Source organism: Sciurus carolinensis, chromosome 7, assembly GCF_902686445.1.
Source record: "Sciurus carolinensis chromosome 7, mSciCar1.2, whole genome shotgun sequence".
In the NCBI taxonomy this organism is placed as follows: domain Eukaryota; kingdom Metazoa; phylum Chordata; class Mammalia; order Rodentia; family Sciuridae; genus Sciurus; species Sciurus carolinensis.
Window position 1 is genome coordinate 65,779,929 of NC_062219.1, and position 18,499 is coordinate 65,798,427.

The 18,499-nt window shown below is 36.8% G+C and overlaps 1 protein-coding gene across 2 annotated transcripts; it reads left to right on the top strand.

Annotated features, from left to right (window-relative positions):
- Positions 1–8,195: 8,195 nt before the first annotated feature.
- Positions 8,196–15,211, top strand: Ndufaf4 (NADH:ubiquinone oxidoreductase complex assembly factor 4). Of its 2 annotated transcripts, none has more exons than XM_047558204.1 (3): positions 8,196–8,438; positions 8,955–9,058; positions 13,015–15,211. In XM_047558204.1, the coding sequence occupies exons 1-3, from the start codon at positions 8,294–8,296 to the stop codon at positions 13,300–13,302; spliced, it is 537 nt and encodes a 178-aa protein (XP_047414160.1). In that variant the 5' UTR covers positions 8,196–8,293; the 3' UTR covers positions 13,303–15,211. The 2 variants fall into 2 exon arrangements, with proteins under 2 accessions (XP_047414160.1, XP_047414161.1); XM_047558205.1 differs by having other exon boundaries at positions 8,205–8,429.
- Positions 15,212–18,499: the final 3,288 nt, after the last annotated feature.

Consider the following 18,499-nt stretch of genomic DNA (forward strand, 5'->3'; position numbering starts at 1 on the left):
TGTTTGTGTTAAAGCAGCCCTTGGTAGTCTAACATGACATCAGAAGGAGGTTAGTGCACCAATCAAGTTTAGTCAGTCATCTAACTTCATCTCATCGCATAGGTATTGAATTATCTCACATCATCTCAAGAAGACTGGGTACAGTAGAATAAGACATTTTGAGAAAGAAACCACATTCATGTAACTTTTATTATAGTATATTGTCATAATTATTCTAACTTATTATTGTCAGACTCTTACTGTGCCTAATTTATAAATTAAACTGTATTATATAGATGTATGTGTAAGAAAAAATGGTATATATAAAGTTCAGAACTATCTGCAGCTTCAGGCATCCACTGAAGATCTTGGAATGTACTTCTGTGGATAAGGGAGGACTACAGTAACTTTTCTCATTACACCTCTTTTTAAAAGACTACTATTACTATTTTGTGGTTGTGTTTTAAAAGAGCAGTACTTGTCTTTGTGAAGACGTCCAAAGGATGATAAGATGTATCATTAAAAAGGATTTGCCTCAAAATAACTGGGAGAGTTGAGAAAATAGGAAGGTGTGCTGCTGTCTATCCAATCAAGTGGAAGGTGTATACTGACAGTGCCCCCCACTGCCAAGATTTTTTATTAAATAGATATCTCTAGTAAAAATGGGCAAAAAAGTTTACCTCTCATATGGACAATAATAGCAGTGTCTTACCTGGTCTTTCTTTCTCTTGAAACTATCCTTTGTATAGATGGCAATCATCTTGGTATGGCAGATTTATAACTTTCTTGTTTCTGTTCAAGAGACCTTTCCACTAGAGAATGAAGACTAAGGTATGTTCCTTTATTTAAAGATGTCTACCACCTGACTTGTGACCACAACAAAAGCTACATTCAGTTCTCCAGTCTCTTTCTACCTATCCCTCTCCACCCCACCACCTACTTTATTCCCAACCTTACTCTCAGACTACCTGCTAATTTTCATTATTTTATAACTAATCATCACAAATATTGAGGATCAATATACTATCTAATAATCACCTCACTGTTGAGCAGGTTAGATATTCAGGCAGACTCAACTGGGTCCTCTGCTTCATGATGTAGAGTTAATTCTTCCTACTATGCCTGCCTCTCTGCCTTGGCTGACAATGTGGTATCCAACAGAAAGGAGACCCTGCGGGAGGCTGTGTGTTAAAGCTTAGGGGTGGCTGTGTGTGATTCCTAGAGCTATAAAATGGGATAACACTAGAGAATATTGCAATAATGTATTAAAGAAATAACATCTGAAAATCTAATTTCTAAACTTTAAATTGCTAATTAAACCTAAAGCATATTAAAATATTTAACATTATATTAATATTTTTAATACCAAAGAATAATATCTAATATTTTTTCAATGTTTGCTATATGCCAATCCCTGTGCCTTCAAATGAATTATATGCCTCATAGCAACTCTCTGAAGTAAAGAGGATTGCTGTATTTCCATTTAACAGATGAGGAAGTTGAATGACAAAAAATTTAAGGAATTAATGCAAAATCATGCAGTCAGGAAGTAACAGAACCAACATTCAGAAGCTGGTCTGTCTGGGGCCAAGTCTGAGAGTAATCATTATGCTACATCATGGTTGTTAAGGAAAGAGTAAGACAGTCACAAACAGGGAGAATGGATCAGAGCTGAAGAGGGACAGACTGATAGATGGAGTGAACATGAACTCTGGCTCTGGAATTTCTGAGTTGGGTTCTTCAGCTAAGGAAAACAGTCATGGTTACAACTTGGTTTTTCAAAGCTTTTCTGAAGGTTTTCTGGAATTCTCTATTTTACATTCCCTGCTTTTAACGAGCTTTGAAATAAAAACTAGTCACTGAGTGTTTACTTGTTCTTTACAGGTTTTCACATTTTTTTTCCTTACCAAATAGTCAGGGGGATCTTCTGTAGCCAGGATCAAAATGAAGAATTATTGTGCTGATTACATTGCTATGGACAGAATAAAATTACCTTTTTGAAATCAAGCAAAGAACACTATGATAGAATGATTCTGACTTCTATAAAAATCAAGTCTGTAAGGCTGCAAAAGATAGATACATTTTGAAAACTATCTGATATAGGGAGAACTAGAGTGAAAAAAGGAGACAGGGAACCACATTACAAAGGAATGGAAAACCAAGGATTTTGTTCTTCTATTTTGTTCTATACATTTCTGTATCAACACCACACTATAAAGTTTTATATTATCTTCGTATCTTATAAAGTCAGTCTTCCCTTATTGCTTTTTGGAAAAATTGATTGCTGATATTTTCTATTTCAGATGAACTTTAGTATTAAAGTTCTATTAAAATTAAAATTTCAATTAAAAGGTATTAAATTTATAGATTAATTCATGGAAGAATTGATACATTTTTACACTAGTGAGGCTTCACAAGAAACTTGGTATGTGTTGTTGCGTATATTCCTTTATATTCTTTCATAAATTTAGTGGTTAACTTGATTTGGGTTTTGCCCATTTTAGGCAGTTTATTCATAGATTTACAATAGTTTTATGGTCATCATCAATGATTTTTTTTGGTTATTTTGTTTTCTAAATGATGGATAGGCGAGCTAGCTATTCATTTACCTCGTTGAATTCATTTATTATGTCTAATAAATGAATCTTTGAGTGATTCTCTTGAATTTTCTAGGAAGATCAAGGTATCAATTTTTCAAATGAACAAATAATGTAAGATTCACAATCTTACTTCTTTTTCTGGTTGTTTATTAGTTAGGACCTTCTAAACATTGAATAGGGTCAGTGATGGAGGGCACTGGCTTTATTAACCTTGCTATAACATTTCACCATTTCAGTATGATATTGTATCTTTTATCAAGAAAGGAAGTTTCCTTCACTTTCTAGATAGACACATTTATTATTAGTAATTGGGTGTTCTGAATATAAATTGAAATAACTGTATAGTATTAAAGTGGTTGCATTAATTTCTGGAGTATGGAGGTAATCTTCCAGGCTCATGTGATTGTTGGCAAAACTCAGTTGTTTATTGTTGTAGGACTGAGGTACCTGTTTCTCACCGTCACCTGGGGGCTCCTCGTACTAAAGGTCCCAGAAGTTCTTTGCCATGTGGCTTCCTTACAGGCTCTCCCAAAGACCCTTAACAAAGCTGGATGTGATGGCCCACAGGTGTAATTCCAGTGACTTGGGAGGCTGAGGCAGGAGGAGTGCAAGTTTGAGGATGGCCTTAGCAACTTAATGAGAATCTGTCTCAAAATATAAAAATAAAGGTTGCGGATGCAGGTTAGTGGCAGAGCACTCTTGGGTTCAATCCCCAGTGCTTAGGGGGAAAAAAAAAGTCCTTAACATGTGATCTTGTTTATTCTAGGGCAACAGAAGAATCTCTCATTCCTATCTCATAAGATATATTCTTAAACATAATCATTACAGTGGTCATATTATATTCTATATTTAATTGTTTTATAACTGTGCCCTATTCTATTCTGTTCTATTTTATTCTATTCACATTTACTATATTTTATTGGTTAGAAACAAGTCACACAAGGAGACTATGTATTATAGTTGTCTAGAAAGTTATTATTTTCTTACTTAAAAAATCTCATTATATTTGTGATCATATTCTTTAAAAAATTCCCAGTCTATTATCTGTTCCCTTATTTCTGCTTAGATTTGTCAGATATTTTGTAGTCTCAAAGAACCAACTGGTTTTGTTTACTATGTAATTAATTTATGCTCTATCTCAGTCCTTTAAAATTTTTTAAGATTTATTTTGCTATTCTTTTTCTTGTGTTTTTGACTTTAATGCTTAGTTCAAATTTATCAGTTTTCTATCTTTCTAGTTTTCTAACAAACATATTTAATACATATACACAGACACATATTTTCTTGCTGTCTTGTGTTAGCTACAACCCAGTTTTCAGTTTTTCTTTAAAAGATATGCACTTCTAGTTTGTACAAGTCAAATGGTGAGAAACTACAGAAAGAGGAGCTGAGGGTGAGTCTCCTTCACTACGTGGAAGGATACAGACACACTTTCTGCCTTTGATCAGTGCTCTTGTTTCTTTCTCTTTTACTCCTCTTTTCTTCCCAATAACTTTTGCCTCTGTTCTTCCCCTTTCAGACAGCTGTCTTTTTCTAATCCAAGAGTTTAGAGAATTCATAAACTCCCACAAATGGCTTCTGTTTGCCAGGCATACTCATCTTCTAAAAGTAGATACAAATAGAAAACAGGAGAAAAACTTTAACCCAAAGAAAAGGAAGGGGTATAGGGTGGATAGAAGAGTAAAGGAGGAAAAGTGATAGACTTCTGGTGTCTCTAATTAGGGATACCATAATTAGGGAACCAGTCAAGCTGCTTTATGTGAGGGAGATTCATACTCTTGTTCTTTGTCACAGATGCAAAAAATGCTCCAGAGAAGTGAGAAGCTGGGGCCCTAAGAACTGACCCTCTGTGCAGTGTGCAGAACTAAGTGGTAGTAAAGCAAGTTAAATAAGATGATTTAATTCTTTCAATGATTAAGCACTTACTGAAATTGCAGCTCCCTGAGGCTGAATGAAGCATATTAGGCATTCTCCCCACCATTTTATCTTTGTATTTACTCAAGTGGACATAGCTACAAATATGGATATTCTGAAGAAATGACTGTGGGCAAAAAAAAAATGGTCTCTCAAAGATGAACCTATAAAACTACTACCTTGCACACATGGCAAAAGGTTCTTTGCACATGTGACTAAATAAAGGATAGTGAGATGGAGAGATTATCCTGGATTATCTACACAGGGCCAATGCAATCATAAGGGTATTAAAAGGGAAAGAGGATGGCAGAAGAGTCACAGTCAGAGAAGGATATGTGACAAATACATGATGAAACTGCTGGCTGCCAAGACATGCAGGAAGCTTCCAGAGAAAGAAAAAAGCAGAGAAAGGGATTCTCCTCTAGAGCTTCCAGGAGGAAGACAACTCTGCCAACCCCTTGATTTTATCCCCATCAAACCTATTTTGGACTTCTGACCTATAAGATAATAAATTGTTTTCTAGAGCTATAAGATAATAAATTGCTTTCTTTTAAGTCATTCTTTTGTGGTAACTTGTTAGCAGCAATGGAAAACTAGTAAAAAGACAAAGGTCATGAGTACAGTAACCCCAGGGTAGGCATCTGGGCATAATTGTTGGTTGATAATTCTAAACTAAGACCTACTGCTTCTCAGTTTGAGTATTTTGATTGGTTTGGGTTTGGGGTTTCCCACTACTACTCTAGGCTTCACAAACTTACAACACTGCATCACTCTGAAACTGGCCAAGCTTGGGAAACTTACAAATTCCTTGGCGCTTCAGCTGGAGTGGGGGCTCTGAAGAGGTACTCTCTGAATACTAACACCTCTGATGGGGTATCAGTTCTCCATAAATCATGAGTGCTGCCCACTGCTGGTTAGATTTTACTTGGTGAACTATCTGGAGTCTCATCTGGGTCTGTTCTGGGCTCCTTGAGTCAACTGTCTGCTGGGCTTAGTGTCTGCAATTATTTGAAGAACAAAGAATGCTACTGAATCATGTTCAAAGAAGGCATGTGCAGTGGTAAAAGTTTAGGCAGAGGAAGACTGAAGAGGGTGCAGGGAAGCATGGACGAGGCTGGCTAGAGACTATTACTGTGGTTTATGCCAGGCAAAGTCAGGTATTCCACATTCTAGCTTTAATGTGGCCAATAATGCCATCCAATGTGCAGAAGAAGCTAATCAGCAATTAAAAATTGAACTTAGAGTACCTTTATTTTTATTAAATGCCTAAAGAATGAGTCTTACTTAATTTTCAGATATTTAGGTTTTTTTTTTTAATCTCTTTCATTCACCTATACACCAGAACTTTAGCATATCGTTAGTTCTTTTTCAAATTTCTTGCTCTTCTGGAATATGCAAAGCAATGCAAATATTGAACATTGTATTCTGAGGTAGGACCAGATTAGACATTTAAATTTTTAATCTAGGTAAAACCTATTGGTTAATTACTTTCAATTTTAAGATGAGAAAAGCAGGTTCAATCGGATTATGTAACTTGCACAAGAACTCACATCTGGTAGCAGGGTTGGTGATCAGTCAGACAACCTGCCTAGCATCTTTCTGTTCATTTGACATTTACTTGACATTTTAAAAGTATTTACTGTGTCCTAGTACTGTTCAATATGTTGGTTACAGCAAGAAACAAAACAGACAAAAAATTCTGTGTCCTAAAAAAAATTTATATCTAGTGTGTTTGTAAGACTCTGTGTTCATTAGTAGCTTAACATATTTAGCAATAATCATGTATAAAATCAGATAAAAGGTTAATTCTGAGTAGTATCTTAGTTTTGCTTTCCTTGGGGACTTGATTTCAACCCTTTAACATAAACCCGAGGGGAGTTCTTAAGTTCAGACTTCCTGTTAATTTATATGTTTTGACAGGAACAGCTAGGTTTATGCATTTATGGTTCAGATTTTTATTTCTGGGATAATTTCCAAAGGGTGAAAGTCAATTGTGTGTTTCGGTGGAGAACATCTGCCTTCTGTGTTGCTCTTTGAGGGCCTGAGTAGCAATGGACCAGGGAAAGCAGCTGGCTCAAGTTTGGATGCTCCTTAAATGTTGAATCCAATCTTAGTGAAAGTGGGAATTCAAGGAATTCTTTTAATTTTGTAATATCCACTGCCCTCAACACTTAACTTCTAACATTACTTTTTCATGTTGCCAGAAATTTGGTAGAATTTCTTATGATAATGAGATTTTCACTTTTAAAATATTTTAACAGGCAGAGTGCAGAATTTTTACCATAATTGTTAAAACACACAATAGATAAAATGAAGCAGATAAAAATTTCTTGGCATTCATAGAAAGTGACTAAAATATACAGAATATGAACCATTTCTAGACTTGTAACCATGTTTAAGTCTTGAAGTTGGAAATCTTGGAGCAGCCTGCCACCTACAGGATAACTTCTCAATTAACTCTGTTAGAGAACACTTTTTAGTTTCTATAAATTCCAAATACCAATCCCAGTTAAAATGTTCATTATAATAAACAGTGGAAGCTACGCTCCTTGTAGGGGTTTTGCTTTAAGCATTATATTTAATAATAACATTAATTTTCTTTAACTAAAACTGTCCCTTTCTTCAATTCAAATTTTCTTCCAATTAGATTATCTTTGCATCCATATTCATTTCTAACTTTAAACTGGTTAAAAAACAACCCATCTATTTCATTTCACTGAGAAGAACTGAGAACACTGAAAACAGATTTGCAGCCATAGTCTGTGAGAAATATTGTAACTTTGGAAACTACTTCCTCCTGGGATTTTTTTTTTTTAAACTATGGACCAATCACAATATTTCTAAAGAATCTTTAATAAAGGTAACATTAATGAAACACATTCAGAAGCAGAAAGGAAGAAGACTGAAAGAAAAAATTGCTTTTCCCACGTCTGGTCTGTTGCCTTCAGTAAGGTACACCGGGGTCTCTCAGGCTTAAAAACTTTGTAAGGTGGCAAAGATGCGAAATAGAATAGGAAAGACGCGACGGCTGACTCCGTGCTTAACCGTATGGAGCAGTAAATAAAATGTAGTTATAAAAACGAAGAGAAGGGAAAGGAAAGCATGACTAAAATTGATACCATTAGGTCAATGAGTTATGCGAATGGGTTAAAGATCAGGAAAAAAGAAAACGGTGGCTGGGAAAGGCTTTAGGCAAAGGGATAGGAAGTGGGGACGCTGAAAAGTAAGAGGAGTTTAAAACAAATACCTATTAAGAACGAACATCCTTTTCTTGTTTTCCTTTCATAAAAGCAGGACTGGATGACTCCTGAACCTTGTTTGTGAAACTTCACGATCAACTTCCCCAGGACTTTGGTTCTCAGCTCGAACCGCAACCCTGGTTTCACGTGGGAAGCTTTAACCTAAGTCAGGCCTCCCTCCAGAATAGTCAGTTCAGCAAGTCTAGGGTGGAGCGCGCCCCGTACCCATCCTAAAGCTACTGGTGCATGCTGGGGCCTGGGACCAGGGGAGCCTCCCTGCGTCCAAGGCCCACCCGCTCCTCTCCCGCGGAAACGGCCCGTCTAGATCCCGGGACGCTGTGGGCCCCGGAGGGAAGCTCTCCTCTGACACCGTCTGGGCAGAGATGCGGCGTGTAGCCTCCCGACCACAAGGGGGCGAACGGCGCCCACGTACCTCTCGCTTCCCGGCGCGCAGCCGGCTTGACCCCAGCGTGCTTACGCTCCGTGCGCCTAGAGGTCACCCGCGCCGGTGTTTCCCCACGTGTGTCGTGAACCTGCCTGCGGGCATCAAGTTATGAAGAGATGGGGGCTTGGGTGACCCGCGCGATCAGGAATTTCAACCTGGAGAACCGAGCAGAACGGGAAATCAGCAAGCTGAAGCCCTCTACGGCTCCCAGGCACCCTTCCGCTAAGAGCCTCCTGCGAGAGCAGATGAGCTGTGAGTGGTGTAAGAGCGCGACAGGGCGCTGGGGGCCGGCTCCCGGTGAGCGGCGCGCGCTTGGGTTCCCGTGGACCTCGGTCCCGAGGCCGGGAGACCTGCGTCAAGTTGCTCGGCCGCAGCGGCTCGGGTCGGCCGAGCGCAGGAAGGTGGAACTGCCAAATTGGTGACATTGAGATTGTCCCCTTCGCGCCGCGATGAGGTTGGCGGCCCCTCCCACTTGGTAGTCCAGGAGGTGGTGACCTGTACCCTCGGTGGCCCTGCCCTCTCCTGCTATTGTCATTAATGCTTGGCGATTTGATAAGGCATGTCAGAATCAGTAGGGATCATGTGCCGCCGAAGTTTTCCCTGTCTTCACAGGATGGGTGCCAAGCCTGGCCTAGTATTTCTATTTACATTTAAAATATTTTCCGAACTTTCCAAACGATTATTTTTTAAGTGTCTTATGTTAAGTGTTTAGGATCTTAAAGGAAATTTTTCCTTTTTTTTTTTTTAATATTGTGACTTTTCTTTTTCTTTCCTTAGACGACTCAGAAATTAAGGGAGAAATTGCTAGAAAAGATGACAGGCTGCTGTCGTTACTGAAAGAAGTGTATGTTGATTCCACAGATCCCGTTTCTTCCCTGCGGGTAATGTGTGTTTTAATTAAGTAAATAATTAGTTTACTTATTTATCTGGGGGCTTCAGGAAGATGATCAAGAGAAATATGCCCAGTAGTAAAAAAGAGTGAGCGTTCAGCAAGGGTTAAAATGCCAGTGTACTTGCGTCCAGAATCCAGGGCTTGGCAAAGTTTAAGCACAGTGGTCCAGGCAAGACAGATAGGACTTGGTTCATTTACCGGAGTTTTGAAAGACTTGTGAAAGTATTGATTGAGTGGCACCTGAGTAGATTTTTAATATTATTCAGAATTTGTGAGAGTTGGTAAGGTACTTCTAGTGGTTGTCTATTGAGTGAGAGAAGGAGACCTTTAGAACTATTATTCTTTTGTGAATTGAGATATAAATTCTAATCTTAGGCACTCCTTTAGGTTTGTCAGGGCTTTTTTGTTTGTGTTTTTGAATTCAAATAGGCATATTCAAATAGGATATGTAAAATTAGGATTACAGAATACATTGGGAATGGGCATATAATATATATATAAGTCCATATAGTATACAAGTGCCAGGCACAGTGCTCTGTGATGAGCAAACACCTACTTACTCTCACAAGGCTTATGGGAGGGAAACACATTAAATAAATGAATATACATACATGCAAACAAATACCTAATTATAGGCACTGTGAGAGTATATCAGAAAGATCTGTTTGAAATTGAAGGATGAGGAATGGCTTCTGAGGAAGTGATATTTAAACTTAGGTCTGAAGGATGAATTAAAGTTTGTGCAAGGGAGGTTCTGAATAGGGAAGAATTAGATTAAAAGGAAAGAAAGAACCAACCACAACTTCCAGATTTTTTTTTCCAACCTAAAATTTCTCTGGTACTGTATATAGATAGGCAGTAGGCTATGCAAAATACAGTTATTGGTATAATTTTCATAGGAGAAATAAGACAAGATTTGTAAATTATATGTAATAGTGATTTTACGTTACAGTTATCACCAAAGGCTTGCATAAAAACGACATAATGGCTCATATTTGTTATGCTGTTTTTAAACAGATATTAAATAATATTTCCAAACGTTGTTTCTCTCATGTTATACTAGTTCATACATTTGAAAACTGACTCTTGGAGAGTGAAAAAAAGGCAACAGTTACAGAGATATATTTAGTGGTATTAAAATTTCAGGGGTATTAGGGAAAGTCTAAAATGGATGAGTGAAAATAAAAAATTGAATTGCCTTTTTAAGTTCTTTGCCTCCTGTACTTTTTTCTTTTGGGATATTTTTCTTAATGATTTGTGCTAGCAGTAGACATAAGTGCTACTATCCCTGTCATGGTAAATAATTTGTTTTCTGACTTTTTAATTTATTTATGTATTGCTATTCAAAGTTTTTTCATATTAGTCTTTTTGTCATTTAAGACACAGGAAGAATGGGACCACTTTAACAGCTTAAAAGTCTTCAGTATTTTTTCCAAGTGGTTTTATGACTATATATAGATACACACACACACACACACATAGGTTTTTTCTTTTTTTGTAAAAATATGTGCTTGGTATTCAGTATGGTATTTATTGTGTAGAAGAATCAATTTAATCTCTTTTCAAAAGCATGGCCAGTTGTCAAAATATAATTTATTGAATTACCAAATCTTTTCCCACTTATTTCAAAATGTTGCTATACATACACCTACAGGTCTGCTTATGGACTCATCCTATCTATTTAGTTTTCTCTTTTTACACTAGTATTGTAGTATTTTAAGTACTTGAATGTTGTAATATATCTTGATATCTTTATGACTTTTTCATCCTTTTCAAAAGCTTCTTATGTATACTCATACATTTCACTTCCAGATGAACTTGAGAATCACATTTTCTGTTTCTTTTGTAAGTCCTATTTGAATTTTGAGTGTAACTGATTTATAGATAAATTGAAGAAGAATTTGCTTCTTTTAATTATTGAATCTTAGGAGCATAGAGGGAAATCAGTGACAACAAGTGGGAACTTTTGTTCATCCTTGAAGTTTTTAACTATTTATTGTTAATATATCAGAAAGTGAATAACTTTTATATTGTAGCTATCTACATGACTAGGTTATTCTTTTTCTATTAGGGAATAGTTTTTTCAGTTGAACTTATTTTTTTAAAGATGTGTATTTCTATGAATGTATAGTTTTCTCTGCATTACTAGTATTTATCCTTAATTCTCTTATTATATTGTACTTATTTGTCTTGCTAAGGAATTTTGGTTTTATCCTGTGGACTATGGGAAGTCACTGAAGAGTTTCATATTGAAAAATAATGTGATTTGAGAGTGGGCTGAGGCAGAACAAAGTGTATGTTATTCATTTAGAGGTGACCAATTAGAAGATGTTGCTGTAGTTCCTGCCAATGACTTTGTTGTGGACTAGGATGGTTTAGTGATGGTGGAGGAGAAATGAATGGGTCCAAGAGAAACTAGGAGGCAGTATCAATAGGATTTGGTCGAAGATTGGATGTAAGGAGTTAAGGAGAGGAAGGTGTCCAGTTTAATCCCCACTTCTGGGCATGGGATGTGAAGGGTTAAAGCTGATGGTAGCTTCAATTTTAGACATACTGAATTTGAGGTGTATGTATGTCATCTATGTAGAGATGCCCATTAGATATTTCGGGATTTGGGTCTGGAAGTCAGAGAAAAAATCTTGACTGAAGATCACAGATTTGGAAGTCATTAATGTGTAAGTGTAACAGAAGGTAGGAAAGTGTGTGGGATTCCTTTGGAAGAATGTCTGGAGTGAGAAAAGAATCTGGCCAGAACTGTGGCATATTAAAATTTAAGGGGCAGCAGGAGTGAAAGGGTCGACAAAGAAGGAATCACTGAAGCAACAAAGAAATCTGGGAAAGGCATAGTGTGAAAACCAAGGGTACATTGGTGTGCTCAACAGTGTCAGGTGTAGTGAGATGTGAGTTCAAGTATGGTCTGAAAAGTGCCTCTGAATTAAGCATCTAGGAGGTCATTAGAGATAGCAAATACTGTTGTCTTTTAAGCTTCACCTGAAGAGATTAAAACTGGTCATAAAGGAGGTATTGGTTTTTAATTTGGGAGTTTTAGAAAGGCAGTCACTATAGCATTTTTATATGATCATCAAGACACAGCAGTAGGCAGTGTGCAAGTGAACAGAAAAGGATAATTGGAATGATCAGGTAGTAAGAATGCAATACAGAGCACAGATGCAGGGATTAAGTTTGGGATGGACAGATTAAAGATGAGCATGGTTAAGTTGTTTTATTTATACTGGAGTATTGAAGTCGGTAGTTTATTTTTCAGAACAGCCACAGTCTCTAGCAATATTTTAATTCATTTGAGATGTTTGGAGTATTGATTATAAAGTGTAAAACCAGAAAACAAAATAGAGGTTATCAAGTAAGCTGTTAGGGCAGCACCCTTTTAAAGCAGGCACAGTTTTAATCTAATCAATTCTTGTTATTCTTTTAATATGCAGTTTGATTATTTCTTATTTGAATGTTTGGAATGAGAAATGCTTCATGTTTTGTATTTTTCCTGATTTGGGAATATTTGCTTATGAGATATCTTGGGGATAGGACCCAAGTGTAAACATGAAATGCTTTTATCTCATATGAACCTTTTACACATAGGTAATTTTATACAGTATTTTTAGTGTACCTGCATTTTGACTGCAATTTATTACAGAAAGTCAGATCTGTAATTTTCCACTTACAGCATCATGTTGGTGCTCAGAAAAATTTGAATTTGGAGCATTTCAGATTTTAGATTCCAATTTTCAAATAATAACTGAATGCATGATAGACCTGTAGTTATGAAAAGGCAACATGGCATAGGTGGTATCAAACCATGGTTCATTATAATGAGAAAATGTTTGCAGTATTTATATGAAAGGGAATAGTATAGATTTGAGAAATGTGAAAGAAGATTTCAAATCTTGTATCCTAAAATCCTCTTTTCTGTTCTTTCTTTTTTGATACTAGGTGAAAACTGCTGAAACACAGCAAGAATCAAAGGAGTTCAGATTGCCAAAAGGCCATCACTTTGATACATTGAATGTTAAGAACATTCCCAAAGGCAAAATATCTGTTGTAGAAGCATTAACACTTCTGAATAATCATAAACTTCATCCAGAAACATGGACTGCTGAGAAAATAGCTCAAGAATACCAGTTAGAACTGAAAGATGTAAATTCCCTTCTCAAGTATTTTGTTACTTTTGAAGTCAGAACTTTCCCTCCTAAAGACAAGAAAGCAATACAATCAAAATGAAGAAAGTCATGAAATTAATTTTCCTATGTGTACTTCCCATTCTCAGGTCCTGTTTATTTCCTCATTTTTAGCATATAAAATTATATAAATTACTGAGTATTTAATGCTCCCTGCTTTGAGAGCATACTATTTATTGATCTTGCCTTTCCAGATTGGTTATAGAATTTATTTTATTTTTTTTTAAATTAATTTGGTTTAGGCATAGTTCCCATGTGTGTATGTCAGCATGACTAATCAGCACATCTATACTTTACTGTAAATGAAAAAGATACTGTGTTATTTTAGGCACATGATATCAGCTTTTAAATTGGTCTTTTGACCTGAATCCCACATTTAAAATTAAGAAGTTTCACCTTCTAATTTAAGTGGTTAGTTCGTTCTGTAAGGGATATTAGAAGTAAGAGGCTTCTTGACTCCTCTAAGACTGACATTTTCTTGTTAGGGAAAGAGAGTAGAATAATTGTATTTCCCAAATAAAGACAGGCAGGAGACTGGGTATGAAATCAGTGAAAAATATATTTTTATTACTACTCTGGTGAATAAGAATTGACAAGGATTTCTTTTTTTTTTTTTTTTTGAAGCAGTTATAAGTCTTCAAAGTTATAAGAAATAATTAGTGATGTTTATAAAATGTTAGCAATCTGCTTTAGGTAGAAATAGGTACTGTTAAGCAAATGTGTAACCATTTCTCTCAATGAATCTGCAAAAGGAATTTATTGATTGGAAGGTAAATGTTGATACTCAGCCAAAACCTGAGCCAAGTTTTGTTCTATTAAAAAGTCATGCAAAAGAAAAAAAAAAAGAAAGAAAGAAATAGTTAAGGCCAGAAGCTGTCAGAGGGTCAGGCAGCTTTGGGAACTATTGCAGAAAAAACCAAACTTTTCTCTTGATTTAATTTAGAAATACAAGAAACTTTTAAACAGTTAAATCAAAGAATCAGGGTAAGGGCAATTTGGTGATCAAATTTTATATATATTCCAGCTTTAAGGCTCCTTGAAAGAAGAAAGAAAAATAGCAAGTGGAAGCATAAAATGTGATCACTGAAAGGGAGCTGGGAAATTGCTGCCTCATTAATGTAATAAACTGAAGAGAACAGCAAATGTCTGTACTAGGATATGAAGTGAGATTTTGTAACTTTAGCTAAGCCTAATAGATTATCACCTGTAAGAGCTTGGGTAGATTGTATAACCTCTTGAGATTGAATTTCTACTATAAAATGAGTATAATGCTGCCTTAAATCTCAGGCTTACTGTGAAGATGAATGAAATAGTAAAGGACTACAAAGGACCAAGCAAATAGGAATTATTTTTTTTTTCAGTTGAGAACATACATGACATAGATATTTGTAGTTTATGACAGCAGACTCGGAATTTAGGTTTTCAAAATCATAGTGTATTTTTTCCTGTTAGGCTAAAAGTTTATTTCAAAAAGGGCAGTAGGTGGGCATAGTGGGAACTGGTTTGTCAGTGTGCATCCAAGGAAGGAAGGCATCAGTACTTCCCAAAGATTCCCATGGAAATGGTATGGAAGATACTGAGGAATTCAGCATGATGAGAGAATGAGACATCTGTAGTAATGCTGAAACAGAACATGGGCAGAGATAGGCAACTTGTAAACTTGTTTCCAAATGCTATACCATGTGAATAAACTATACCTATATTATTTTGTTCAACGTGGTGGTTTTAAAGAAGATATGAAAGAATTCTAATCAATAAAAATTATTTATTTTAAAACTCCTTTTAATCAGTCAAAATTATTTTCTTTTCTGTAAAGATCAACACTTGAATCACTGGTGTTGCTATTTTTTGAGCCATCTTTTGTGTTCAAAACTGTATTGCGTGGTTAGGCATCTGTAAATATGGGTTCTCATATGGTGTCATGTGGTAAAATAAAAGTACTTCCCATATCATTCTTTAGTCTACATACTGCTTTTTATTATGTATAAGAGAGTACTTGGGGAATAGATATGTCACAGAAAATGTATGGTGTTTAGATTGAGAAGACCTGGGTTTAGATCTCAGCATCACCACTAACTATATCATCTTGGATTTGAACTTAATTGAAAAATAGTTAATAGTAATTACTAACATTTTGAAAGTAATTACTGTACTAGACCCTAATCTAGGTGACATACATATATTAACTTGATATTTTCCACAGGTATGAGAACAAATAATTTTACCTTGGAAATTGAAGCACAAGAAACTTCAGTAACTTTAGAGATTACTTAGTAAGTGTTGAAGCATGGAATTTAAACCCTGCTAGAATATTTTCAGAATTTTGTGCTCCTAACTGTTATGCTGCATTATCATTCTGTAGGATTATAAGAATCAAGTGAGATGACATGTGGGTTGCCTGGGACATAAAAGGCCAGGACCACTCAATACTGGCTACATATGAAAATCCTGTCTAGAGCTCTGGGAAGACAACAGCACTGGGACTCCTCTACTATGAGCTTGGAAGACTCCTTGGGTGGATGGATTTGGATGTGAGGTGCTTTAAAGATACTTAATGACCAATGACCAGTGGTTGTCAAGTGTGTACCGATGGTCTGGGTCTGAAGTTTATTGTGAATGAATATTGTGAATTGAGGAAGCAAAAGTGGCATTGAAGGAGTTTGAAGGATTTCTAAGTGATGAGGGAGAAGGAAAGTATCCTCCAAAGTAAGCAGGGTCAGATGAGGATAGAAGGAGCTTAATAGTTGAGCAGGAGAACTGGAATCCAGGGAGCTGACAGAGGAGCTGACCAAGAGAGGTCTGCTGCAGAAAAGTGTGGATTTGGCAAAGTTCTACCATAGGTAAATAGGATGATCTTGTAATCTGTTGCCCAGATTGGGACACTTGGAGAGTGAAAGAGGATACCAATTACTTAAGGACAGTAGACATAAACTGAAGAAACCAGGGGGTGTGGTCATCCTAACCACAGAAGACACTATTGGAAGTCTTGAAAGCCACATGGAAGTAACCACCTTCCCTTCACCTCATCAACAGTTGGAATCTTACTCGGGAATAATTCCTGTATGTGCCAAAGGGTTTTGCTTGATCTGCAAACAGGTCTGCATGGACATCCCCTTATCCAAATTTACTCAATGCCATTTAACATCCATAAATTCAAGAAAAGGAGGGCGGAGGTCCTGGAGAATTAGTGGTGGTGTGAGGGAGCATCTATATGCCTACTTAAAGGAATTGAACTAAAGTGACTCAAAGCACTCTGGATTGAGGCTATGCTTAAAGATAACTTGTTGGCTACAAGTTGAAAATGTATAAGAAATGAACAAGTATAAAACATTAAAATAGTTCTCTGCCTTTCAAATAGCCATCACTCATTGCTCGAGAGCTTTATTACCTTACTTGTCCTGACACACACCAGTCCATGAAAAAATTTGCAAGAAAGAATGTCTATGTTTTTATCTGGATACTCATTTTTTTCTGCATTAGGAATAATAGAACTGGGTTGCCTGTTAGGAGATATGAAATATCAGAAATATCAGAAGCACAGTCTAAGTCTACATTAAAAAAATAAAGTTTTAAATTCAGGGCATTTGTGTCACTATGGACTCCCCAGACCTTTTTTTTTTTTTTTTTCCCCCGCAGTTTGACACAACCACACCATCTTTAGTCATAACCTCCATGGTTGCCTGAGTAACCTTAGTTGGTTTTCCCTGCATGGTTTCCCATCTATGCTATGGATAGTCAAAATCAGAGTGGTATGTTTTATTTATGGCTGGAACTTGGTACCAGGAATGTACCTGACTCTGATGTTGGCTTGAGATAAATCAGGTACATTTTGGTTCGGGTGAAGTCACTTTTGTTCTGGCCACTCTATAAACCTCCATCATTCTGACCCATATTGTGGAGATCCACCTAATCTTGCTACCACCCAGGATTATGTGATATCACGAAGACCCCAGTAAATTGTACTCTCCAATCCTAGATCTGTATGCCTCTTCAGTCACATGACACTTTGGGAGCTAGTTCTCAAACACTAAGACTGGGTTGTTCCAAAACAGCCAGCCAAGAAGACTAAGGAAATGGTCAAGGGGTAGGGAGCATCTTCAGGAGAAATCCTGGGTTGGCTCTGTAACTCCCTGTGGGGAGTCTGGCCCATTCATTAAAATCTTGTAGTTCACCAGGTGAATATGGGTACACCATGAAATCACTTCTGGGTTTGAAGCAGCTGTTTGCTGAATGCCTCTTATCCCATTACTGTAAGGAAGAGTGATGTCTCACTGTTGTAGTGGAATGGCTATTGCTTTGGGCAGTTCAATTGGCTATCAGTGTCCATCTGGCTGCAGAAGAGAATATAAAGACTTCAGAAAACATGATACAAGTTGAAAGAGATATTCATCTGTTATGGTTTTGATAAGTTGTGTTCCCCAAAAACTCATGTGTGAGACAATTCAAGAATGTTCAGAGGTGAACTGATTTGGTTATAAGAACCTTAATCTAATCAATGGATTAATCTACTGATATGAATTAACTGGGTGATAACTGTAGGCCAGTAAGGTATGACTGGAGGAAGTAAGTCATGGGGGCTATGCCCTTGGGTCTATATTTTGTTCCTGGTGAGTAGAGCTTGCTCTCTGCATTCTGGATGCCATGTCCTGAGCTGCTGCCTTCCACCATGATGGGCCCAGAGCAATGGGGTTGGCCAACATATACTGAACTTCTGAAACTGAGCCAAAATAAACTTTTCTTCCTCTCCATTTTTATCAGTTCTTTTGGTCACAGCAATGAAAAAGTTGACTAAAACATCATCTTGTAGACTGTAGCCTGGTTGAGAAAGTGGAAGATCAGGACTCTAAACTGGAAATCCTAATTTGCTGCTTTGTGACACTGAGGGAAAAGTGCTGGAAGAAAAAACAAGAATGAATTATCATCTGAAGATTAGAATGCAAAGAATTAGAATCCCTGAGAGAAGGGGAGTGAAGAACCTGAGACTGAAATGATAGAGGACAGGGACCACCACCACTAACCCCACCTCTCCATCCTTCCCATCCTTCACTCCCATATATCAGACTCACTTTTCTGCTTGAATGTTAATGCAGCACAAGACAAAAGCACAGAATATTCAAATACATAAGGGGGGTCTTCCAATTTAAAAAACTATGACTGTTCAGGAATATACTATTACAGAATTGCTAAATATTGCAAAAACTTTTAAACAACTCCCCTGGGAAAGTCTAACTGCCTGGATG

Excerpts from the sequence above, each read along its gene's own strand:
- Ndufaf4 (XM_047558204.1), top strand. The coding sequence starts at position 8,294 with ATGGGGGCTTGGGTGACCCGCGCGATCAGGAATTTCAACCTGGAGAAC. Across the intron at positions 8,439-8,954 it reads GCAGATGAGCTGTGAGTGGT|ACGACTCAGAAATTAAGGGA; the intron begins GTAAGAGCGCGA and ends TTCTTTCCTTAG. Across the intron at positions 9,059-13,014 it reads ATCCCGTTTCTTCCCTGCGG|GTGAAAACTGCTGAAACACA; the intron begins GTAATGTGTGTT and ends TTTTGATACTAG.